General features: G+C 44.3%; 1 protein-coding gene across 6 annotated transcripts; it reads right to left on the bottom strand.

Moving 5' to 3' along the window:
• Nucleotides 1-242: 242 nt before the first annotated feature.
• LOC139547986 (clustered mitochondria protein homolog) lies at nucleotides 243-25,593 on the bottom strand. 6 transcript variants are annotated; one of them, XM_071357245.1, is made up of 27 exons: nucleotides 25,281-25,593; nucleotides 20,174-20,364; nucleotides 19,721-19,892; nucleotides 19,370-19,513; nucleotides 19,021-19,148; nucleotides 18,269-18,423; nucleotides 17,886-18,011; nucleotides 17,506-17,653; nucleotides 15,377-15,469; nucleotides 14,691-15,125; nucleotides 14,191-14,450; nucleotides 13,509-14,041; nucleotides 12,202-12,303; nucleotides 12,004-12,104; nucleotides 11,657-11,809; nucleotides 11,372-11,434; nucleotides 10,944-11,209; nucleotides 10,712-10,796; nucleotides 10,349-10,502; nucleotides 7,676-7,815; nucleotides 7,486-7,566; nucleotides 7,248-7,373; nucleotides 6,935-7,056; nucleotides 6,702-6,795; nucleotides 5,965-6,099; nucleotides 3,424-3,497; nucleotides 243-3,255 (listed from the first exon to the last, which is right to left on the bottom strand). In XM_071357245.1, the coding sequence occupies exons 1-27, from the start codon at nucleotides 25,408-25,410 to the stop codon at nucleotides 3,114-3,116; spliced, it is 4,353 nt and encodes a 1,450-aa protein (XP_071213346.1). In that variant the 5' UTR covers nucleotides 25,411-25,593; the 3' UTR covers nucleotides 243-3,113. The 6 variants fall into 6 exon arrangements, with proteins under 6 accessions (XP_071213346.1, XP_071213345.1, XP_071213347.1 ...); XM_071357244.1 differs by having other exon boundaries at nucleotides 19,009-19,148; nucleotides 25,281-25,592; XM_071357246.1 differs by having other exon boundaries at nucleotides 10,944-11,188; nucleotides 19,009-19,148; nucleotides 25,281-25,592.
• Nucleotides 25,594-25,824: the final 231 nt, after the last annotated feature.

Genomic DNA, 25,824 nt, shown 5'->3' with positions numbered 1-25,824 from the left:
ATACATGGTCTTTGCTTTGATAAAATAAACCAGAGGTCTGTCACTCCCTACTGAATTAATCTAAAGAACAGTCAAATCATTTTATCATGCAATTACTTGAATGTATCAAGAGGTATATTACTACACAATTAGAACATAATTACAGCTTAACAACAAGAATTAGTGCCTTGGTGATGAAATAGAATAGAAGCACCATGATTTGATGATCCATGGAAAAAAATAGATCTCTAGGCAGACAAAAGCATTTTTGATCACTCTCAACGAGTTTATTCTATCAGAAATGTCTAAGTCTCAAACAATAGACTTAAGGGTTTCAACAAGTTCACCAATGTTCATCAAGTAGCAGCCTTTGCAATTTTTCAGGTTCACGTCATCATCAATTCCATCAAATACTTGTTTATTTTGCTTCCCTCAAAGTCAATCGAATGAGAAACATATGAAATAGTTACACACTAGCCTGGACATATGCTTCTGAACATCCTTATGGGACAAAAACATTTTTCACATTAATAAAGCCTTTTCATTTGTTTCTGATGGTTCCAAAGGAAGTACTCTCTAGTGCACCGCCCCATGGCCACTAAGGGTACTGCAAGACAGGACTGACATTCATAAAGGAGGAAGTTGAACCTGAGGGGAGGAAGGAAATGCAGATACACTTCAAAAAGGAAACCAGTGATGTCCCTATGACATACATAAGTACAAATGAAAAGAAACCAAAATAAAATAAAAATCAAATTTTAAAAAAGCTTTGAAGGGCTGACAAAAAACCAATAACACCCTGGTTTCATTTCAAAGCATAAATTAGGCACAAATCACATACCAAGTTCTATTATTGTTCCACAATTTTTTTCAGGAGCATAATAATCAAGAAATTCGTGTTTTTTCCCCTCTCTCTTGGTGACACCCTTTTACTTACAATGACAGCTGTTTGTCTTGCAGCAACACAAGTGCAGCACTTCAAAATAATTAGTTCCAGCATCTTCTATATTGCTTTAGTCACATACATTTAGACAGCGCAACAATTTTTAGAAAGAAATTTGCAAAGGAGGGTCGAACACATTGCATGTACACAAGCGCACACACACCTCTATCAGTCCTTTTTGGTATATTGAAGCAGCCTTACTCAACCCACTTTTGGTGGTGCTGTGTTTAGTCTGTCTATTCTATCAAATGATAGGGTGAAGTTTCTCACATAATCACTTCATATGAGCAGATTTACAACATCGCTGGCCAAGAATGTTACATGAGAATAAAAGTTTATATTAGCCGTCCCATGATTTTACGATGGCTGCGTTTACACAGGCAGCCAATTCTTATCTTTTTGCCACTAATTGATCTTTTGACCAATCAGATCTTTTGTCAATTTAAATTTAACCTATATTTAACTAGGCAAGTCAGTTAAGAACAAATTCTTATTTACAATGCCCCGGCCAACGCTGGGCCAATTGTGCACCGCCCTTTGGGACTCCCAATCACTGTCGGATGTGAAGCAGCCTGGATTCGAACCAGGAGATGCAGTGCCTTTGACCGCTGCGCCACTCGGGAGCCACCAAATAATTGGACAAAATACCTTGAATTGGCCTTCCTGTGTCAACACAGCCTTTGTGTATAAAAAATAAAACATTTGGAAGGTCGTGTCTTACCCAACCTAGCCATTACACTATGAAGTAGCAGAAGTGTTGCAAACCATGGACATATCTGATTCCTTCTCTCAGACTACACAAACATACATGCACATATTCTTTAAAAGTGGAAAAATAGAAGACTGGACACATCTAAGATAAGAGACCAATAGAGTCTACTGCTCAAGCCATAGTTGGACGTTTCATATCTGCATTTCCATAAACATTGATCAAGTACCTGTCTAAACCACCAAGACAGATTTATTTATACATATTTCCACTCATATTTTCTATAAAAACAGATATGGCTTAAAGGTAGACTCAGTGAAATGACGTTGCCACGAGCAGCACCGCAGATAATGCGATAAGCGAGATCCAAGACTTCGCGCCAACACAGTATCAGCGCATGTGCATAGGTTCGTGTCACGCTGTTAGTGTGTGGTAGGTACGGAACCAAAACAGTGGGTGAGTTTAGCCTCGTGCTTCAAAGCTCTTAGCTGTTGCAGAAATCAATGATTCTATCTTTCAAATAATGGATAATTGACAGACCTAAAAATCTCTTCTCCCCCTTTCATTTTGATTTTACAAAAAGATACATTTTTACAGAAAAAAGGTGTAACAAATCACTCTAAAAGATTGGTTGAGAGCACACTGTTTCATTGCTGTGATAGAACCAAAGGACACAACAGCCACCCACCTGGGATAAATAGAAATACAAATAGTTTGACTGACCGTATGGAACACTAGCGAGTAAATGGATGCCTGGAGGTGAGGTTTAACAATACTAAACACACGAGAAGAGAACTTCCAATCTGTAGCCCAACAGAATTCGCTGTTAATTTTAATTACTGTTTCTTAGTCTGATCTAGTTCACAGTAAAAAAAAATATAATAATTATCCCCTGAGTTTTGGGACAGGGTGTCAGTTGTTATTTCGAGGCAACTTGGGGCCATGGTGAAACCAGAAGCCCTAGTCGCCTCGGTGGCTCTCTTAGGAGTATTGGAGTTGTTGCAGGGGTAAACCGTGGTCCTTCGGCTAAAAGTTGAAGAGGGTAAAGGGAACAGTTGGTTGACGTGGAGTGGGATGAACAGTGGATAAGGCTCTGGTAATACAATGTCATGGTCGTCCTTGGTCGCTTTCACACACAGCCACACACACACTTACTCCTTCTGTTTCTTTACCAAAGCTCAAGGCTACGGGCTTTCAGATTGAACATGGATTCTATATTCTCTTTTTTATTAAATTCTCCTACCCCTGTATATACTGTAACTCTTGCTCTGTTACTCCTTGAAGCTCCTCTTATAAAACACTCTACCTACTGTATACATAGATGTTTCTCTTTGACTGCCCCTAACAACCCTTCACCCTTCTTGTTTTCATTGTTAATTTTTAGACAGCTCAGTTCTCAGGTCCACATGCTCATTCAAGGAGATGGCTGTTGCATCACATCTGTTTCCTTGTAGAAAGTAGTGTGGTGTGTAGGGTTTGACATTAATCAACATTAACATCCATGGGCATTTTGTCCTCCAGCTCTAGTGGACCATCCACAGTGAGATCCTCCAAGCTTTTTCCTGACTCCTGAAGCTGCTGCCGCCGCTGAACCTCCGCCTTCAGGTTCTCCAAGTCCTTTTGGCTGCAGAGGGAATGGGATGGGATACCACAGGGGTTAATGTTGAGCCCAGACATTTATATTTTTTAAGAGTGGATGGAATTCCACAGGGGTCAGTACTGGGTCCTGGCACATTTCCATTTTCAATTAAAACTGTCAAAAAAAGAAAACAAATGTACTACTTCACTTTACCTGAGTGGTATAAAGATGATGCCGTTGATAATATTGAGCTGTTCCAGAACACTGGCCATACTGGGTGCTGTGAACTGGAAAAAGTGTCAGAAAACAACAAAATCACACACTATTCTATGAAACTAACACCAACAATACATTTGAAAAGATACTTGTGTCTGTAGCAATGGTCCCTCAAATTATTTTAGGCACTGAGCAAACTTGAACGTTGTGAACATTCTGTGCAACTTTCAGCACGCGTTTACTGTGAACACTGAGGCTGTACCCACTTTAAGTTACAGTTTTAACAGTAGCCATGTAGGCTACTGTGGCTATTTGATCATAATGTAGGCCTACCAGAGTGGCCTACCATCAAAAACAACGGAGAAAATGCATTCCATAACATTTTAACATGGAAATAGCTGTTCTATCCTTCTGCCTACAGTAGAAGCCAATGTGTGGTGTTCAATGTAGGCCTACAGTCCATGAGCCTTTTGAAATAAACATGCAGGGCTTGACATTACCCTGTTTATCCACTTGCCCTTCAGACAAGGAGGTGACTGAAAATGGTTGTTGTGTTGTTTGACCCAAGAAACCACTTTATAGAATAAAAATGTATTATTATTGCCATGCCATTATTACAGAGAATCAGACAAACTATGCTACCCTCTGTCTATTGGCTACTTAGTTTATTCAAGCCTGCCTCAAAATACAACACTGCCCCTTTAAGACAAAAAAATAAGCTATTTACCTGACTTGCTTTTCAAAGAGGTCTAGAAATGTACACGTTTTGTGCTCTTGTAGGAAGCAATGATTCCCCTATTGCTGACTATAAATCATCTATAACTGGGCTAATAACTCACTAACAAGAAGAGGACATGAAAAAAATGCAGCTCTCGCTTTGATCACAAAACAAGCGCATCTACTCACAACCACTCATGCTGTAAATACAGTCCAGTGCAAAGTAAGTGGCACAGATCCATATATGGCAATGGTCTGATTGATTATGCCGCACGGGTCTGTGTAGAGTACGGGCTGAGTAGTGTGTCAATGAAATGGAATCATACTCCGATACATTCTGCCTACAACAATCTCTTGCATAGTTTGTTTTGTTTCAGTATGTTGCATTGAAATTGGCTAATATTGTGTTTATTCGATCACAATTGCCACAGTAAAGGGAAACGTTGATAGTGTTAACGGGGAAACTCTAGAACATTGGTCACCAACCTTTTCTGAGTCAAGATCACTTTCTGAGTCATAATGCAAGCCAAGATCTACTGCTCAGAATTGTTTTTAACATGTCTTAAAAAACGTAAGCCTATGCAACATAAACCAATTAAAAACAGTACCGAAACAATGAGGTTTGTGCAGTAAGCTATAAACCCAATATATTATCACCGCATATTGGCTTTGCTTGAATTGCCCTGCCAATGCATTGTTGTTCAGGCCATTTTTATAAATTATATTTCAACATTTGAGGTAGGCTATATGATCACACCGGTAATAGATCCATTGCTGTATTACTTGTGAGGCACCGCTGAGTGAGCATACATTTAAATCATTTTTATTTTACTGGGCTGATGGTGCTTGCATCTGATGGTCAGTCTCAGCGGAGGGAAGAGAGGAGAATGAGGGTCCCCCTCAACATCCCTTCACTCTCCCTTTCCTCCACTGACACTGACCAAAAAGGGACACTGTCTTCCAGCTGATGGTGAAACTCGAGTCGCGCCGCATTAGTTCTGCCTCATGCACAAATTCATGTTGTTTCTCCTATGAACAGAGAAAGTGAAATATTCCTCGATATTAAAAGACCCAAGCCGCTAATAATAACAACGCAAGCCTATAGATACACTTTCCTACTCATTCATTACTGCTGCACTGCTTTTTGTAGCGCTGAGTGGAAATGGGAAGAAGGCGCATTTTATGGCGTATAAAAGTGTTGACAGTGCTGAGTAAGAACTTACCCTCACTCATAAAAACAGCAGCTCTTTTCTGTATTCATTGAGTCTCTCTCTAGTCATGGTTTTAAAACGTTTTGAAATCTCACAGTATCAACTTCGCTGTAGCTTTGTTTTATGCCTGCTATATTACTGCAGACAGTATCTGAGCCATCCAATTGGCCAGAAATCAGTTTGTACCTTCAGACACAGGAAATGGTTAAAAATGGCAACAGTTCGCTTACTGTTGCCATCTTACACGCAGGTCAGCTGAATCGGGTGCACCTACCGCCAACAGCCCGAGACAAAAAATAAAATAGGAACATAAGGATTTATCGTTGGGTTTTTTACAGAAATATTTGGCAATCGAGTAGGAATGCCTTCGAGATTAACCAGTCGATCGCCCGGTTGGTGACCACTCTAGAAAGTTGAGTGAACTTCAATCTCATTCTTCTCTCTGTGGGCTGATATTTTTGGGTGGCAGTTTCGGGCTACTGTGCGCGCAGTTTAGAGGGAACATTGGTCTGTAGACTACGCTATCATCTGGGTACAATACAAGGCCCTTTGATTTTGTCTTCGGGATAAAAACCAATATGAAACCATAGCTACACCCTAAGCCACGTGCCTTGAGTGGCATGATGCTGGCGTTGGAGCCGTTCTTGTAGATCTCGTTCATGGTTCTCTGCAAAGCCACAGCCTGCTGTGTGAGGTACTTCAGGTACTCTGAGCTCTCTTTAGTCTTCTCGTGGGCCTCTCCCACCTGAGAGGGGACATAGGGGAAGAAAGTGAGAAAGAAAGCTTAAAAATAGATTGAGACCTCTCAACTAATATCAGTTGTTGGTAATCTAGCACATATTCCACTTTTTTGTAATTTTTTTGGTACTTTTTACCGCTTTTTCGTGATATCCAATTGGTAATTACACAGTCTTGTCCCATCGCTGCAACTCCCCTACGGACTCGGCAGAGGCGAAGGTCGAGAGCCATGCATCCTCCGAAACACGACCCTGCCAAGCCGAAACACGACCCTGCTTCTTGACACACTGCTCATTTAACCCGGAAGCCAGTCGCACCAATGTGTCGGAGGAAACACCGTTCCTGGCGACCAAAGTCAGCTTGCAGGCCCGCCACAATGAGTCGCTAGAGCGCGATGGGACAAGGAAATCCTGGCCGGCCAAACCCTCCCCTAACCCGGACGACACTGGCCCAATTGTGTGCCGCCTCATGGGTCTACCGGTCACGGCCAGTTGTGACACAGCCTGAGATCAAACCCGGAACAGTAGTGACACCTCAAACACTGCGATGCAGTGCCTTAGACCGCAGCGCCCCTCGGGAGGCTTTGTGTACTGTAGCTGTATTTCTTACCTGGTTTTTGTAGATGGTGTAGCCCTCCTTTTCGTGCTGGAGCGCAGAGCGGAACTCCGCCTTGCTCTCGTAAACCCTCGCAACCAGATGATGACTGCAGATTAATAAAAAATTATAATAATTGCATTAAATCAACTGAAGATAAACACAAACTAGAATTTAGAACAGGAAATCAGTTAATATACTGAAAATTATGTTCAGTCACTCAAGGAATAACTCTCCCTTGTCCTTACCTGAGGGCTACTTTGAGGGAGCGGGGTCCGTGGTATTTGGAGTTGATGGCCAAGGCGTTCTCCAGGAACCTCAGAGACAGGTCGTACTCCATTACTCCATGCAGCACCAGGCCAATGTTACTCTATAGGAGGAGACCCGGGACCACAGGGAGGACAGGTGTAAGGAGAACTGATTTGATAAAGGTCACACACAAACACACCTCAAAGGCTTCCACAAAATTGGTACATAACTTCAGAGTTAACGTGGTGACACGTCCACTTACAGGATGGTTTCAATCAAAATAAAATAAATTAAATACTGTGGTCCACTCACGTCTAGCAGCGCCATCTCAGGGTGGTCCTCCCCACACACCATCAGCATGAGGTAGCGGGCACGATACAGCAGCTTCAGGGCAGTGGACAGCTGACCGTTGGCAAAGCAGTACAGAGCCAAGTGCATCTGGGGAGAGAAAGCAACCAGAGGCACTTAAAAACAGCTAACATGGACCGAGATTTTTTTTAATGACGAAACAAACTATTTTCGAAAAATTGTCATTTTCATGGATACATACATATTCCTGGATAGTGTTGGGGTGCTCGACGCCCAGCACCCTCTCACTCATCAAGACAGCCTTCTGTTGGTTACTGAGAGCCTATGGACAGAGAAGACGAAAGTCAGGACTATCACTGGAATTGCTGTGGACATTTGTTTTCATGTGTGAGAGGAATATAAGTGTGTGTATCATGCCTAGAGCAGCACACCTCATGGTGGTCTCCCATGATGTAGTTAAGGCGAGCCAGCAGACGCAGGCAGGCACAGATCTCCACGTGCATGGCCCCGTACACGTTGTTGAACAGGTTCAAAGCCTCGTTGATCAACTCACAGCCCTCCTTAAGGTAACCTGCAGACAGAGACCTTGTTAAAAACCCAGGCTTCCACAATTGTTGTACAACGCAAAAGAAAGTAATGTGAACGGGTTCAGAGAGGACACTAAGGTAAGTTGCATTGTTGAATGAATGTAGTAAGGCTTCTGCATGGTTTGTATGGGGAGGAAGGAAACATTTCTCAGCCTTCGTGTGTGTGTTGCATGTGTGAGTAGAGCTTCATGTGCATATCTGTTTAGCACTAGGAGGACCTAGGGCTGTTGCGGTGACCGTATTACCGTCACACCGGCGGTCACGAGTCATGACGGCAGTCAAATTCCACATGACCATTTAGTCACGATAATTAGGCTTCTCCAAGCTCTGATGCTGCTGCTGGTCATTAGTAGCCTACCAAACATGCTAACTGCCTGGTATTCAGCACTCTATTGTCCCCTAATCACTCTACCATCAATGCTAATGTATTCAAAAATCTAACCAAACACTTCATGAGAGCCCATGAGCTCATGTTGGCAACATTTCTATAGGCTATGAAATTGAGTGAGAAAACAGAGTGATGGCTGCTAATAAAAAGAGGAGGATCCCCTCAGCTTTCGAAAAGGCTAGGCCTACTATATTTATTTCTCAACTTTCCTAATATTAAGCACATTGCTTATCTTTACAACAGGAGTACAGCCTACCTGGCTGGCATGAAAATGAACCACAGGTAAAGCGTCCTACATTCGCTATTTAAGTGCATAGATTACATGTATTATTTCCTGCTGCCCCTGATTAGAGACAGGTTTATGATAATAGTCCATTCTTTTTTTTCTTTTCTTTTTTTCTCCCCAATTTTATGGTATCCAATAGGTAGTTACAGTCTTGTCACTGCAAATCCCGTACGGACCCGGGAGAGGCGAAGGTCGAGAGCCGCGAAGGTCGAATGCTTCTTGACACAATGCCCACTTAACCTTGAAGCCAGCCACACCAATGTGTCGGAGGAAACACCGTACACCTGGCAACCATGTCAGCGTGCACTGCGCCCGGCCCGCCACAGGAGTCGCTAGTGCGCACGATGGGACAAGGACATCCCTGCCGGCCAACCCCCCCCTAATCCGGACGACGCTGGGCCAATTGTGTGCCGCCCCATGGGTCTCCCGGTCGCAGCCGGCTGCAACAGAGCCTGGACTCGAACCCAGAATCTCTAGTGGCACAGCCTTAGACCACTGCGCCACTTGGGAGGCCCCCGATAATGGTCCATTCTAAATCAAAACAAATTTCACACATATTATTTAGTATATGTAAAGACAATATTAAATCAAAAAAAGTCTGATGGGTGACAATATTAGCCTATCACTTGTGAATGATGCCCAGCATAAGAAACAATGCCTTTTTTTGCAAATTTCAAATCAGTCGCACACCTAAACCATAGGCCTAAAATTTGCCTAAAACATAGGCCTACAATTTTAATAAGGTTTGTATCACAACTAAATTGGCCAAATAACTAAAATTAAATGTAAAGTAAATGTGGACAGTTCTTCCAATATCTTCAATATGCACCTCGGAATTAGATAAGGACGAACGCAGTTGCATCCCCGATGTGTCGGTCTTAACTTAGAGCCTGTGAGAAAGACCCGATCATGTGATGGAGAGGCGCTTCGGATTGCACAGCACACTCGGAGAGTAGGGAACAACGCAGCACTACGGGCCGCAAAATGCATGGATTGTTTTAGAGTGCATTACGGCTACAAAGGGGATGTCGACATGAAATTCGAGGCATTACCAAGTGCTTGTCAAACTGTGAATGAGAGACTATTGAGAGTAAAGCCTGTGCAAAAGCAGAGCTCATGCCTTTCAAGCTACTTTTTTCAAATCATCATTAGTCTCATCATGCAGCCTTACAATGTATTAAACATCTAAACATATAGCCCAACGTTTGTAGAACTAAAGTTACATTAATAACTCTAAATAAAGCATATAGGAGTACCTATTTCTTTGTTAACTGCCCAACACAATAGCGCATGTGCACACTCCCTCAAATCATTTGGAGAAAATATTTATGTTTTATTCAGCTATGTTCAATTATATTCTTCATACTATAAAATAATGCCACGGACTTATAAGCAAATCTTGTCTGCTAAATAAACTAGTGTAGCCCACAGCCATTTGGCATAGCCACATCAGGACCTAACATCTTCTGAAATAGACTACATTTTCTTCATATGATGCTTCTTTAGACCTGTCTAAAATAAATAATGGCTTGTAGGCTATGTGTGGAAGCCAGGAGATGCTAAATGTGTTTATGTAAATTAACAGTCAATTACCGTGAGACCGACAGTTATTTGCTTGACAAATCACCAGCTGACGAAATGACGTGACCGCCACAGCCCTAGGAGGACCCATTCTGATCCTGCCCAGCAGGACTGGTATCCACCTCACCTTGCTGGACCTTGGCTTGTCCGCGTGTATGCTGCATTATTAGTGTGAGTAGTACTGTATGTCTCAAGCACTAGGAGCATCCATGCCGTTCCGGGCCATGCTGATTGAGGTCTAGTAGCCTCATGCTAGCCTCACCTTGCTGGACCTTGGCCTGTCCACTCTGGAAGAAGTGGAAGGCATCGGAGGCCTTGGGGTTGACGTGCTTCACCACAGGGAAGATGTTAAGGATGTCCTCCTCTGTGAAGGCAGGCTTGTGGCGACTGTCAAAGTTATACTCCTTTATCAGGATCTAGAAAACGCAGGGAGGCAGGAGACACAGGAAGATTGTTAGGAGGGAGGGGGTTAAAAACATGACATCATTAAAATACACATTCTGAATTACAATTTGACCCCTGGCACCTACTCCCTAGGCATTTCTGTAGATCTGAAGGTATTTAATAAATGTATACAATATGTTGAAAATCGCACCTAGTCTAAATAGGGATTGATGGGAGTTACCTGGATGCCAGCTTTGATGGAGATTTCTCTGAGCAGGGTGATCTTCTGAAGGGCGTATTTCTCCACTACCTGGTCAGCATTCTCGCTGTAGAAAGATGCATGTTTTTAGGAAAACCTACGCCAACTTTAACCCAAGCACACTCACCAGTGCAGGCCGACATGGTAGCTGCCAGAATAGTGTGCTAACGTCAAGCCTACTATTGTGCAAACATCAATCCTAATTCCCACCCACCAGTGCAGGGTGAAGTTGTAGTAGCTCTGGGCCTCAGAGACTATGTTCTTCCACAGCTCGCTGGGTGTCAGGCTGGCCCACGCCGTGTTGTCCCCTCCCCCCGGGACTCGGTTACGGCGTTTACGGTTCTTGCGGCGCGACACGAGCTCGTCGGCAGGCAGGTGTGCCACGGCATCAGGGAAGGAGGACAGGAAGCAGTTGAGGAAGTGGCTGACAGCGGCTGAGAGGGCCGACAACTCCACACCCTGGGAGATGGAGTACATAGTCTATTGTTCTCATATTTAATCAATTTCTTAGGGAGACAAATAAATACCTTCTATGATAAGCAAGTAGGGATACTCATTTTCGTGGTGCAAAAGTACAAAGATCTGTGTCATCCTAAGTACATCATAATTATTTAACAATCATTTCTTAAAAATAGCAATCACCTGGAGGTATGTCTTGAAGATATGTTTCGCACATCTGGTGATCAACTCGCTGATACCTATTCTCTTCAGAACAGAAGAGATACAAATCCGTCAGAAAAAAACAAAACAAGCTTAATGCAGATTCATCTTTATGCATTGTCCTGCACCCTGTCCTGCAATATGTATGCAGTAAAACAGAACAGTCTAGAAGGTTATCATTATGCTAATAATGCTATCATTGCCCTTCATTATATTTCTCCTTAGTCAGTCCTCAAGAGCGTATGGAGGTCAGGGGTTTAGGCTTACATAGAAGTGCTCCAGCTGTGCCTTGGCTGGGGTCTTGTCCACAAACTCCAGCACGTTGCCTAGGTAACGCACATTGATGCCCCTCTGGTGCAGAGCCTCAGTCAGTGTGGCTCCATCCATAGGCAGAGCACTGTGGTCCAGACAGTCCTTCACCTGGAGGAAAAGACACACATAAGTAAAATAAATTACCACACACACACAAGAACAAATAACCATGGAAACACCAACCCACAAATAGCTAGAAAGACACAAAGGCTAGTGATACAGTGATGTAAGTAAATAGGTTGTAATATAGTTAAGGTAATGACTGCTTGTGCGTGGTACTATGTTGCTGCCCTGAAACTTACCAGAGAGGGGATCTGACAGGACACCAGGAAGGCTGCAGCATCCTTCAACAGCTGCTTCTGTTTCTGAATGTCATCCACACTGTCCTCAGGGAAACGCACTCCTGGGGGAAAGACATGGGGGGGAAATGAGTACTGTACAGCAGAGCCAGCTGCCACACAAAACCTCTCCTAAAAGCACTACATTTACCATCATCCTACCTGGAGAAAAGATGTCTGGGTTGAAGCGGATGTCGAAGGAGGTGTTGCTGATGGAACCCACGGCCTTGCAGGCGTTGAGGACAACCTCACGGCTTTTAGGGTCTTGATGGAGACAGGTCAGGGTGGGGTTGGTGAGATCAGGGGAGGAGGAGAGGGGTGTTTTATGAATATAACAAGTTAGCTGGGCAACTCGAATCAAAATCATATGGGGTAAGTTCCCCAAAAGCACCACTATCATCTTTTGTCCAATGCCTACATGCATTGAAAAAGTTGAAAATCCCCACCAACACACTGTTGCAGATCTTAGTTAAAAAAACATCTAAAACACATTGTCATTAGAGCTATTGTCAAGCAGGCAGTAGGGCCAGGGGCCAACTCCTGCCATCCCACACACATGCAATGATCACATACAACCAGGGATTATTTCCTTCTTTCTGGAGCTTCAAACCATTTGATTAATTGTCACACCAGCAAATGAGAAATAAACTTGACAGATATGTGGTTATTGGATTGCTATATCTCACACTGTTAGTGATTTTACTGGGGTCCATGCTCACCCCATAGGAGGCTAAGAACAGGACAGGGACACCTAGCCAGGTGGAGAGATGCAACTAAGACACCAGCATTAAGAAGTCTTCTTAGCGATACTATGGATAAACGCTCTCAGATACTGATGAAAAACCACACATACACTCTTTAAAATGGTCTAAGGGGGAGTAAAATAATATTTTGAAGATAAATACACAACGCAGAGGATGAGAGGACGAGAGTACTAAAAACTAAATAGAGTACTAATGGTCAATAGGGAATCGTCAATGGAAATAGTTGGCTTTCAGTTCAACAGCTGTTTAGAATCTGTGGAATGTCAGTCCTGAACTCAGAGCTACATGTGCCACGTTTTCATTGGTCTGTTCATTGAGTCTGGAGCAGGATACTTGTTATTTGGCCACTGGCCCAGTTGTACTGCAAGGACTTCTGATTGGTCAACCCCAGGCTAGGGTGGGGGGGTTATAAATGACATCCTGTTTCTTTGTTCTGTGGAGAAAAACTAAGGACAGGGGAGACTGAACATCTACCTCCCAGCATAACATCTATGATTCTTCTCAAATCAATCTATTTTTGTCTCCGATTTGTTTTGAGGTCTGTGTTATTGAAGAATAACGTCAACTGCTAACAACTCTCACACACACACACACCGTTCTAAATGCAAGTCTATGGAGCAAATAAACAGACCTCTTCTTTAAAAGCATTTCTCCACCGACTGGATATCCCCAGTCTTTCTCTACCCTGCAATGGTTTGGACGTACCGATACCGGATCCATCTTCCGCGGCTAAGGACTCAGCCAGCTCTTTGGCCTGGGCTAAGCCCGGGATACTATCCTCAGCCTTACCCTCCAGAGGGCTCTCGCACTCCCCATTCTGAATCGCTGTGGCAACGGGCACCAATGGCCCATTGGTGGTCACCGTGGGAACCACATTATCCTCTGTAGGGGTTGCCTGGGAGGCATTAATGGTTGTTGCTGCAGCAGAGGGACTGTCCGTTTCTGTTGTTTGTTCTGCCTTGGGGGCTGCTCCTATGGTGGTGGCTTCTGTTGCTGCTGGCTGAGGGGCATCAGAGGTGGAGGTGGTCTCTATCTGGACTGCGTCTGACTTGCCGTCAGTGAGGGTTTCTGTGGAAGTTTCTGAGGACTTGGCTGAAGCATCAGGGTTCTCCGTGGAGGGTAGGGCTGGAACGGCTGCCTCGGGGCTGCTATTCTCTGTCAGGGTAGCCATCTTGCTCTCCTTGTTAGCTTTCTGCTGCATCAGCTGGAGTGCTGCCATCTTCATGAAGAGGAGGTATCTGAGGAGTAGATTACAGAATCTTTATTATCCCTGAGGGAGTAGGACATCCATTCAGTTATGTGAACATTCAAATGTGCAGACACAATCATACACTAAAGGGAACATCAAATGACCCTCGAGGGACATACCCAGGGCACCCTACAGTACCTGTGCTCGACGAAGGCCTCAATGAGCTCCTGTCGGAGGCAGGCCAGACGGTGGCGGTGCTGGCGGGGGAAACCATGCCTCACACTCTCAGGGGAAAGCTCCTCCCCTTCCACAGGCAGGAAGTTCAGGTCAGGGGGGAAAGTCCTCAGAAGGTCCAGGATGTAGTGGCGTCCATCGTTGCCAATTATGCCCTTACACTCAACAGAGGAACACAGCTCCACGGACTCATCCTTCTCATTCAGCACATTGTGTCTCTGGACCTGGGGGTGGGAGAGTCAGTCATTATGACAGAGAGAATGTGATAACCACAGTATGGCAGGTTAGAGGCACGGCAGTCAATATACGTTAAACATCTGTAGGTCGGTGCAGTGACAACAAAAACTGTTCTACAAAAGATATTGAAGTTTGCTTACTCTGTATTAACAAAAACATTAATCCCAAACAATTAGCAAACTTAAATATAAACCATGATACTGGCATTGTCATATCCTCTTCCTCACCTTGAGTGGTCGACTGGTCCTCTCCAGAAGCTCCAGGTACTTCCCATGAGACACCACTGTCTTCCCAAAGTCGATAGACCCGTAGATAACGCTCTGCTCCTGCTCTCTCTCCAGAATGCCAGGGATGATCGACTGGGCCGTGACACGGTAACCACGATAATCCACCACCACTGTCCCCAGGGTGTACAGCCCCTCCACGTCTACGGCCCCATAAGCCCGGACACCGTTGAGGTCATTGGTGGGTGCAGCGTGCGCGGCAGCGTCTCCGCCCAGCTCACGGTAGTGGTCGCGGACGTCGAAGCCCAGAGAGAAAAAGATGTTGTTCCAGATAAACATCTGCATACGCGTCTCCTCACCAGGATTGATGGCCATCACGTTGCCGTCGATCACCGCCATGGAACCGCGAGTGGCAGCAGCCGCAAAGTCACTGTGGACCTGGAGAGAGGGAGAGGGGAGGAGAGTCAGAGAGTGAATGCGTAAGGATGTAGAGGATGGAAAGAAAAGTAGTCTGTGCACACTACAGGATATAGACGTAAACAGAGAAACGGACTGTAGGATAAAAGGAGGGTGTTTCAAGAGAGAGTCGATGACCGAGGCTCACTGGAGAAAGCAAATAAGCATGAAAGAGTGCAGGAGAGAAGAGGGGAAAGGATTTGGGCTTCAACTGCTGCTGTAGGCTGGCTCACCTTGAAGATGGCCCTCTCTCTCAGCAGGCGTTCAGGCAGGTTCTTCCGGGCCAGCTCTCTGGTCGTCTGCAACTCCTCATTCCAGTCTCGCGTCTGAATAAATAACAGAGACCGCATGTTACACTGACTCTAAAAAAGACTATTTTTGGTGTGTGTACCTGTCCAGGTACAGTGGGGCAAAAAAGTATTTAGTCAGCCACCAATTGTGCAAGTTCTCCCACTTAAAAAGATGAGAGGCCTGTAATTTTCATCATAGGTACACTTTGACAACTATGACAGACAAAATGAGAAAAAAAAATCCAGAAAATCACATTGTAGGATTTTTAATGAATTTATTTGCAAATTATGGTGGAAAATAAGTATTTGGTCAATAACAAAAGTTTATCTCAATACTTTGTTATATACCCTTTGTTGGCAATGACAGAGGTCAAACGTTTTCTGTAAGTCTTCACAAGGTTTTCACACACTGTTGCTGGTATTTTGGCCCATTCCTCCATGCAGATCTCCTCTAGAGCAGTGATGTTTTGGGGCTGTTGCTGGGCAACATGGACTTTCAACTCCCTCCAAAGATTTTCTATGGGGTTGAGATCTGGAGACTGGCTAGGCCCCTCCAGGACCTTGAAATGCTTCTTAAGAAGCCACTCCTTCGTTGCCCGGGCGGTGTGTTTGGGATCATTGTCATGCTGAAAGACCCAGCCACGTTTCATCTTCAATGCCCTTGCTGATGGAAGGAGGTTTTCACTCAAAATCTCACGATACATGGCCCCATTCATTCTGTCCTTTACACGGATCAGTCGTCCTGGTCCCTTTGCAGAGAAACAGCCCCAAAGCATGATGTTTCCACCCCCATGCTTCACAGTAGGTATGGTGTTCTTTGGATGCAACTCTGCATTCTTTGTCCTCCAAACACGACGAGTTGAGTTTTTACCAAAAAGTTATATTTTGGTTTCATCTGAACATATGACATTCTCCCAATCTTCTTCTGGATCATCCAAATGCTCTCTAGCAAACTTCAGACGGGCCTGGACATGTACTGGCTTAAGCAGGGGGACACGTCTGGCACTGCAGGATTTGAGTCCCTGGCGGCGTAGTGTGTTACTGATGGTAGGCTTTGTTACTTTGGTCCCAGCTCTCTGCAGGTCATTCACTAGGTCCCCCCGTGTGGTTCTGGGATTTTTGCTCACCGTTCTTGTGATCATTTTGACCCCACGGGGTGAGATCTTGCGTGGAGCCCCAGATCGAGGGAGATTATCAGTGGTCTTGTATGTCTTCCATTTCCTAATAATTGCTCCCACAGTTGATTTCTTCAAACCAAGCTGCTTACCTATTGCAGATTCAGTCTTCCCAGCCTGGTGCAGGTCTACAATTTTGTTTCTGGTGTCCTTTGACAGCTCTTTGGTCTTGGCCATAGTGGAGTTTGGAGTGTGACTGTTTGAGGTTGTGGACAGGTGTCTTTTATACTGATAACAAGTTCAAACAGGTGCCATTAATACAGGTAACGAGTGGAGGACAGAGGAGCCTCTTAAAGAAGAAGTTACAGGTCTGTGAGAGCCAGAAATCTTGCGCTTGTTTGTAGGTGACCAAATACTTATTTTCCACCATAATTTGCAAATAAATTCATTAAAAATCCTACAATGTGATTTTCTGGATTTTTTTTCTCATTTTGTATGTCATAGTTGAAGTGTACCTATGATGAAAATTACAGGCCTCTCTCATCTTTTTAAGTGGGAGAACTTGCACAATTGGTGGCTGACTAAATACTTTTTTGTATGTGTTCCTCGTAGCGAGGTGCATGGTGTGTGAATCTGTCCAGGTATGTGTTCCTCGTAGCCTAGGAGCGAGGTGCATGGTGTGTGTACCTGTCCAGGTATGTGTTCCTCGTAGCCTAGACGGGAGGTGTATGGTGTGTGTACCTGTCCAGGTATGTGTTCCTCGTAGCCTAGGTGCGAGGTGTATGGTGTGTGTACCTGTCCAGGTATGTGTTCCTCGTAGCCTAGGAGCGAGGTGCATGGTGTGTGTACCTGTCCAGGTATGTGTTCCTCGTAGCCTAGGAGCGAGGTGCATGGTGTGTGTACCTGTCCTGGTATGTGTTCCTCGTAGCCTAGGAGCGAGGTGCATGGTGTGTGTACCTGTCCAGGTATGTGTTCCTCGTAGCCTAGACGGGAGGTGTAAGCGTCCTCAGCTCTGACACAGTCCATGGTGTGGTCCACCTGGGGGGCGGTCCAACTGTACACCTGGAAGGGTGTGGCTATCCTTTCAAACGGATGCCGCTGGACCCTGCAGTCAATCAGAAACCAAATTAACCACGTATCACAGCGGGAATATTTCTCAGACAAGGCTTACCTGAATTATCAAGAAAAACAACTACTGTCTGGCTAATATTTTTAGCTCTTAAAAAAATATATACATTCCTGATAATGACTAATACTTGTTTGCTTAGTTTGTTTTCACCACATTACACAGAACTAATAAATAGCTCAGTGCATTGTGGTTAGCGTAGCCCACTTACCTTGTCTTCTGCAGGACAGTGAAGTTCTTTTTGAAGGCAGGGCTAATCTGGCTCAGCAGCTCAACCAACGAGTGGCTCAGGAAGCTGGGGTTGGCTGGCTTGGGGTTGAAGGTGTAGGTGGTTGACCTGGAACAACAACACCATGGTCATCTCTCATTATGGTCAACTCTCAGCCTTGACCAGTTGACTTTTTCACACAATCTTGCCAAAGCTAACCAAACTGTGCTGGCTCTGATATTTTCCCTTTCACACTTTCCAGTACAGTTCCAGCAAATGGTGGATGTGTAATCAGGCCAACACAATCCAGCTCAGCTTGGCTCAGCGCAGTAGTGTGAAAACAGCATGCGGTAAGTCTAACGGGAGAAAAGGAAAGCAGGACTCACTGGTTGAGGTAGAAGCCACGTGTGGAGGCGGTGATACTGATGTGTCTCTCCTCAACAGTCACCATATACAGGTACATCAGATCACCATGCATCTTCCTGTTGCCAGGGGGGGGGTTCCAGCCACTCATAGTCAGGACCTTCAGGCACTGCATGGGCTATAGAGCAAGAGGGGGAATCAGATATGGACATTGGAATGTGACTTATGACTTGTGGTGTGCTAGTGTGGATATTGGAAAAGGGCCATAGACTGATTACTTCATCTGCACTTTATGGTGGTAAGGATGTACAGGATCTAGTACGAGCCAGCCAGCTGATGTACGCTGGTTTTGTTGAGTGTACACTTCACTTTTAACTAATCTTACCCTTTATTCTACAACCACGTTTACTTATTCTAGAATAAAAAAGTGTACTAGTGGCAGGCTTGAGTAAGTCTGGCACTTAGCTAGCAAATCATTGTGAGCTATATAAAAATGGCTCCTACAAGCAGATCAAAGGTTGGAGCTGAAGCCAGTAAAATACAAATGGACAAACTCCTTGAAGAATGTAACACATTTTTTGAACTGTCAGATAATGTCACAGAGACACACATGAATCTATGTAAATGAGACGGCATTAGAATGATCATAATTAGCTTGCTGGAAACACCAGGGTTGTGGGTTTTAATTTTACAGCAAATGTGAAATGTGTCACTATGAACTGTAAGTCTCTTTAGATAAAAGTGTTAAAATCATCGTAATTACCGTCATTATTACCTTCCAGTCCTTGTTCTGTGGCTGGAGGGGCACCAGGGGGCGTTCTTTGCTGCCAGGTAGGATGTGTTCTGGAGGGGTACAGTCTATCTGCTCCAGATCACTGCCCTTCTTCTTCCGCTTACCACTGTCTGCAGATGAGATAAGGTCACAGGTCAGACTAATGCAGCCAGACCAAAGACTTTTATAGCCTGCTGCCTAGGACACAGACATGCACATTTGTAGGATAAAGGTGGCTGGATACCTCAGAATACTGCCTGAAATCTCTCTCACCCCAATTCTCGCTGAACAGACCCACCCAAACACGCAAATAAACAATTGGGTACGCAAACACGTGTGCACGCACACACACCTCCTAGGTCCCCGTCGGTGAAGACACTGAGGAAGGAGAGAGAGTTGCAGTCCACTCCATTGTAGGCATCAGATGGGTCCAGGCTTTTCAGCAGGTCTCTGATATGACGCACATGGATACGGGCCTCGCGCACTGTGTAGGGCTCTGGGGTGAGGAAACAGAAAGGACAGTCATTACATTATTATCGATGCAATCTACAGACTGTCTCCTGGACTGTAGACTCTCTAGAAAGGGGACTAGGAGGAGATTCTGCCTTCGATCTTAAACCTATACAATTTTTAGGCTTTAACATCAATAAAGTCTAGGGGTAGGGGCTAGTGGCTGACTTGAGAACATATCACCAAGTCCTACCTTCCACTACTTTGAGAAGGGAGCCCTCCTGCAGGCCCTCGATGGATTTGAGCTCAGCAAAGTTATCCAGCACGTTGCCGTCCAGCTGCAGGGAGAAACAGGTACGATGACAGGTGTCCTCACGGTCCATCAACACCTGGTGGATCTCCTGCACCATCTCCTGGGGTGAAACCTGGGGGAGCGGGCGGGGGTTAACATCTTATAGCAATAGAGACTGACAAAGTTTGGTCATACAGCTAGTCCCAATTTGGTCCCCATCTCTCCACCTTGGCCCTAACCCTTCAATGTTTGCAGATCTGAAGCTTCTGGATAGTTATAAGCAGTGTGCTGGTGGAGCTTCCATCCACTATATTGCTTACACCTTACAGATCAGCAGACGTTGAAGGATTAGGCGGGTCAAGGGGTAGTGGCAAATTGGGACCGGCTGTTGGGCTGTCTAAGTATATACTGTACCTGGAGGTCAAAATGCTCCGTCCCGGGTGCCTGGATTTTCACGGTGAAACCTGTATCCTGAATCACAATCACTTCCTGTTCGTTAGAATCCTCCCCACCGTCCATGTCACCACCCCCATCCTGCTTGGACTCCTCCTCCGAATGATAGTGGGCCCTGCCCCCATTCATCACCACTGTGCTTGCACTGTGCCCTGTGATTGAACAGAAGGAGATACATTCAACATAGCTTGTCATCTGATTGGACAGATGGGTAGAGAGGGCATTGCCATGGCAGAGTGACACATAACTGAATTAATAAGGATATAAGCCTACAGATAGCAAACAAAGTAGTGCGTGTTGTCAGATTAGATTACTCCTAAAAGGTCATAGTCTACAGTGCTAAATCGGCGACTTATAGGATCCAAGGAGAATAGGATCCAATTAGCACTGAAAACAAGATCTCCAGCCTTTGCCATGTGAGGCAGAGATATACAGGTTACCTTGGTCTGCTTCTCTCAACCTGGAGTTCTTAACCATCAGACTCTTGTACGGAACACAAAAGTTAGTGGTTTGTTTGCTTGGTGCTTTTGGCCTTCTCCACATTGGGCACCAGACTCGCAAAGTCACTGACGAGGAACTATGCTGGAAAGTGTGAAAGGAAAATAGAGCCATCCACACAAATTCTCCCCTCGGTGTGTGTGTGTATACATCTTCACTTCCAGAAGGAGTGCAACCTCCTTGACCTCTGAAGTGCCCTCACTGGCACAAGGCATTGTAACTGTGGAAACACCTCTGTGTCGCAGTGGTGTTTCCCATTTACCAGAGCTAAAAAATAAAACAATAAAAAAGTGCCACAAAATATTGTACTATTTTGAAAGGTGTGGGTTGAGTTGCCAAGAGGAAAGGCTACATACATAAATAACAACAAGGGGGGCCTGCAGTGTGGAGGGGCTGTTTTCTCTCCTAGACAACTGCAACCGGCGCGCCCTTGTTCAACGTCAAGGGTAACGCAGTGTCAGGGTTACCACGTAGAGGGGGTGGTTGGGGGAATCTAGAGTAAGAGGGAGAGCGAGAGAGAGGGCGGAGGGAATGAAAGAGTGAGAAAGAAAGACTCACCACGCTCTGAATACCAAACACAACAGCCTTGGCCAACAACTGGTCCATGCTGCAAGAGAAGACAGACTACTAAAAAAGAACAAGGAAAATAGACTTGAACATATGATAGGAGCCAAGGGATAATGTTTCTGTAGGTCAGAAGGGAGGGAGGTGAGGGATAATGTTTCTTTAGGTCAGAAGGGAGGGAGGTGAGGGATAATGTTTCTGTAGGTCAGGAGGGAGGGAGGTGAGGGATAATGTTTCTGTAGGTCAGAAGGGAGGGAGGTGAGGGATAATGTTTCTGTAGGTCAGAAGGGAGAGAGGTGAGGGATAATGTTTCTGTAGGTCAGAAGGGAGAGAGGTGAAGGGATCAACTGTGTTTTTAGAAACAGGTTCAGTGGCCGGTCATCCTGCCCTGTTGTAGAAGCAGACATATTTGATAAGTTACATCAGTTAGTCTGTCTCTCTCCTTAGGTGTCCTATTTCTGGCCTGATCCAAGTCACTCTTCATCTCTCCATTAATTCTTTCCTCCCTCCATCAATGACCAAGGTATTGCATTTTTCTTAGAGTTTTCACAAACAGACAGCGGGAATCCCTTCGGTCATTCAAGGTCCTCTGCTTTCTTCAAGATTCACTTTTCAGCTCAGTTTGACTATTTTTGTAACTCCCACAAAAATTCAACATGGTACTTGACTCACATCAATTTAATGAAAATGTATACAGTTTAAGTTTCTCAAGTGGAATTGAAGAGGTAGGGGAAGAGCCTTCAAATAATGGTGTGTATGAATACTTGCTGCCAATGCTATTCAATCTGTACTGAGAAGGCAAGACTACAACAGTGTCAGAACCAAGAGTACAAAGTGCCAGACAGCACTATGAAAATCATGTAGCCTAATAATTGCAAAACAGACCCACTTGGCCCTACAGCAACAGAACAGAGCACTAGGGGTGAGGTGAAAGGGTGGGGAATGGGGTCCAATATTACACAACCTTCTGCATTACTCAAAACATTTAGCCCAACTAAACTTCATCAATTAGGCAAATAATAGAAAGTGGGCTACAAGAGATCAACAATCATTTCACAATTTCCTCGAGGTGTGAATGTCTTGATCACTACTAACGTCCTTATTCAAGCAAAATTGTGAAAGACCACTAGGCCTACTAATCCAGAGAGCTAGCCACCAGTCTCCATGCTGCCCTGTCTGTTGTAAGCTGTTATATCTTTGCTCAAGGTTTACCACAGACTGAGCGCTGTTCTTGCTTCGACTACAGATGAATTAATTCTCCATCCCCTTGACATGGCAGACCTTGACATGATGGGCCTACAGACCAGGGCAAAAAGAAACCAAACAGACAACATTTTGGCAGAGGGGGGGGGGCACAGAGCAAGGTCTTTTTTTTTGTCTAACATAGATAGATTTATTACACCACAAGATGGCAACCTTCTTTTGATAGATTGATATAGAGCAGGAAGGGAAAAGCTTTCCTGCAGTGTCATGCATACATCTTTGCATGGAGGTCTCATAACCAGTCAAATGACTCCTCTGTCTGAAGCATGTTGATGTGTTTTAGAATGGGTTGTTGTTTTAGACCTCAGACCTGCGGGGTATACTACAAAGCAGGATCAAGGAGTTAACTTGCCTAAATATTCTGAAATAACTTTTTATTTTTGAGAAAGAAAAGCTTGAAATGGACATGGTCTAATATATTTTTTTTTAAAGAACAAGCAAATCAACAGTTATTTCAGGTTGCTTATTAAAGTTTGCTGGCTAACTCATTTGATACTACCTTGTAGTATACCTCTCTGGGTTGTGATTATGAAGGCCTGATGTTAGTAAAACATTACAAGAGATGACAAGGGGCTAGAGGGGAGGGTGTGGAGAGTCTGGACAGTGCCCTGAGGACTACAAAGGTCACCTCTTCACCCTTGAGGAGCATTTAAGCTCCTTCGGTTACAATCACCAACAGACCCCCTCACCCCCTGTTACCCTCAACCTCCTCCACCTCTCTCACCCATGCTACCCCATCAGTCTGCCATGTGCTGTCTGTCACAACACTGTCAATACTTCAGGATACACAGCTCAGTGTCTTGGTAGTTAACCAACAGGCTCAAATGCAGCCTAAGGCATTTGTCTAGTCCAGCAGGCTTCTCTTAAATGAGAGGTGAAATGCAATAGAAAGCTAATCAAGGAGGTGATGTATCTTGAAGTGCCAATAATAGGGAAGTGGTTTAGGGGTCAATAATGATTTTGTTGGTAATGATTACTTAATACCTATGGAGTTGTGAATGAATCTTGTCAATAGCTGACAAAGGTTGCCAACATACAAAAGCTCTATGATGGACAAACACTTTGTCCATAAACAAGAACTTAAATTCACTAGAAGAAAGCATGATGGTACATGTGCTGCACATACAAAGCTCTAGTCTAGGTGAAGGCTAGCCATTAAAAAGATGCTTCTCATCTTCCAACAAATACTGATTGGTACATAAACGTTTTGTTTATGTCTCAAAATAATTTGCTGCAAATGCAAATAATTGATGAAACATAACATAACCTACAAATACCTGGAATTAAGAGTTGTATTCTGATACAAATGACATGTTATTACACATTACAGTCACTGGCTGTGACACAATGAGTCCCTACAATCAATGAAACAATCTGTACAGATGCAAGTACAGTTGTCGCGCAATAACAGTGACAATGAGGCCAATCCAAAGTGTGACAGCTGAACTAACTATATTGTGTGTAACGTTATAGTCGTGGCAACACAGGCGTCTATGCATGCAACTCAAGGTCCTGTCAAATGTGACATCAAAAGCTGTGGCATTGTCGTGAAGGCTGCATAAGGTTGTGTAATTTCAACAGTGGCCTTACATTCACCAAACCTAAACCAGTTGTGCGTCATGTGACTGTCTCGATCATCAATACTTTATATATGACGCAAGCGATCGGTGGCAAGCCATGAAAATCGGTTTGTTTAAACGACACTTACCGGCTATATGACTCAGAATGTCTCAAGAATAACCTTCTCTCTCCGTGCATGCACCATGACTTTTCTCAAAGGGTCAGCTTCCGCTTCCCGGTCGAGGAACAGCCAACCTCTCCGATTCTGAACGGGAGGGGGGATCGGGAAGGTATCATGCCAACTAACGGGGACATTGGTGATCTAGTCACTTCGATATTACTAGGTCACAAAAATAGCATGCATTTGATGGACTAACTGGGAAAAAGTCGTTAATATTAATAGAAAACGGCGTGTGAAATTACTTCACATCGATTAGAACCCCTCTATTTCTTGAAATGTGCAGTTCCACTGAAGGTGACCTTCAGTCCATTCGTTCTTTCATGCAGGTACAGAACAGCTGTGGTCCCATGTGCGTCAGAACGTGAGGTGCTCGCACTACACTGTTAAGATAGTGGATACACTTATATTACTCTATAACCACATTTATATCAGCCATTTTTCTACAACGAGTCAGCATCACCACAAGCTTGGCTAACTATTTCGAAGCTAGCTAGCTGGTTGTGTGTTACAATGGTTGTGTCTTTGTTTGGCATACAGCTAGTGAGCAAACGAGTTAGTCGAACAGCTTATCTAAATAATTCTAATAGTCATTTGATTGTTAGCTAAATTCTTGATATAGCCTAAGCTAACCACTTAGCTACATGTTAACGTTAGTTTAGCCAACACAACAACTACTAGCTAGCAAGTACAGCAGCTCAAGCAAGCTGTCATTGTTGAATTGACACATCTTGGTTGTATAGAAAACTGGTTTGAATACTGAGGCCCATTACTGCATTTTCAGCTAGTTAGCTAGCAGACTAATCAACTCATTGACAGATGAGATGACTACTTTGAATTAACTCTACATGTGTGCAGCTAGCTTGCTAACGCGGTAATTAGTTACTAGCTATGTGCACAATTCCATAATTTGCAACCGACGCCGCTAGCATTACGATACAACTTAAACATTTTGCATGGTAGTTAGCAAGTTTGATAACTACGTAACGTTAGCTAGTTACTTACCACACGCACAAGGATCCTTGTTTGGTGCCTTGGTCTCTTGGTGGTCTGGCGTCTCTCCTTCTGCAAGATCAACTGTGTTAACATTACAGTTGGGTACTGACGCCTGGATGTCATCCGTCTTGCTCACCATTATTTGGCAGTCAGTGTGGCAGCTAGTTAGCTTAAAGGTGGCAACAGAAATCTGTTGCTCAAAATTGCTATGTTAATCTGTGAAATGCTTCTTCTTAGCTAACGGGCTAGCCAGTTACATGCAGAGGGTACGATCTTACAAAAACAAGTCTACATAGGAAGGACAGTCAAAGCTGGACATGGAAAACACGTGGTTTCTCCTCCTCCTGACCCCTTTGCCTTTGCGTTGGTTCCCACCCCCAAAACGTCTGGCTACGGAAAGCGCAGTGTGCCGTTTTTTTTTGAACAGGTGCCCATCTAGGATCACAAAATGATAAACTGTGATTTTATTTTGGACAGGTGCTCTGTATTACTGAAATTAGAAAATGTAGACTTTTTGTATAACATCATTCTTTGGTTAATATGGCTATAGGGG

Source organism: Salvelinus alpinus, chromosome 21 (assembly GCF_045679555.1).
Source record: "Salvelinus alpinus chromosome 21, SLU_Salpinus.1, whole genome shotgun sequence".
Lineage (NCBI taxonomy): Eukaryota > Metazoa > Chordata > Actinopteri > Salmoniformes > Salmonidae > Salvelinus > Salvelinus alpinus.
This window is presented reverse-complemented; position numbering and strand designations above follow the sequence as displayed.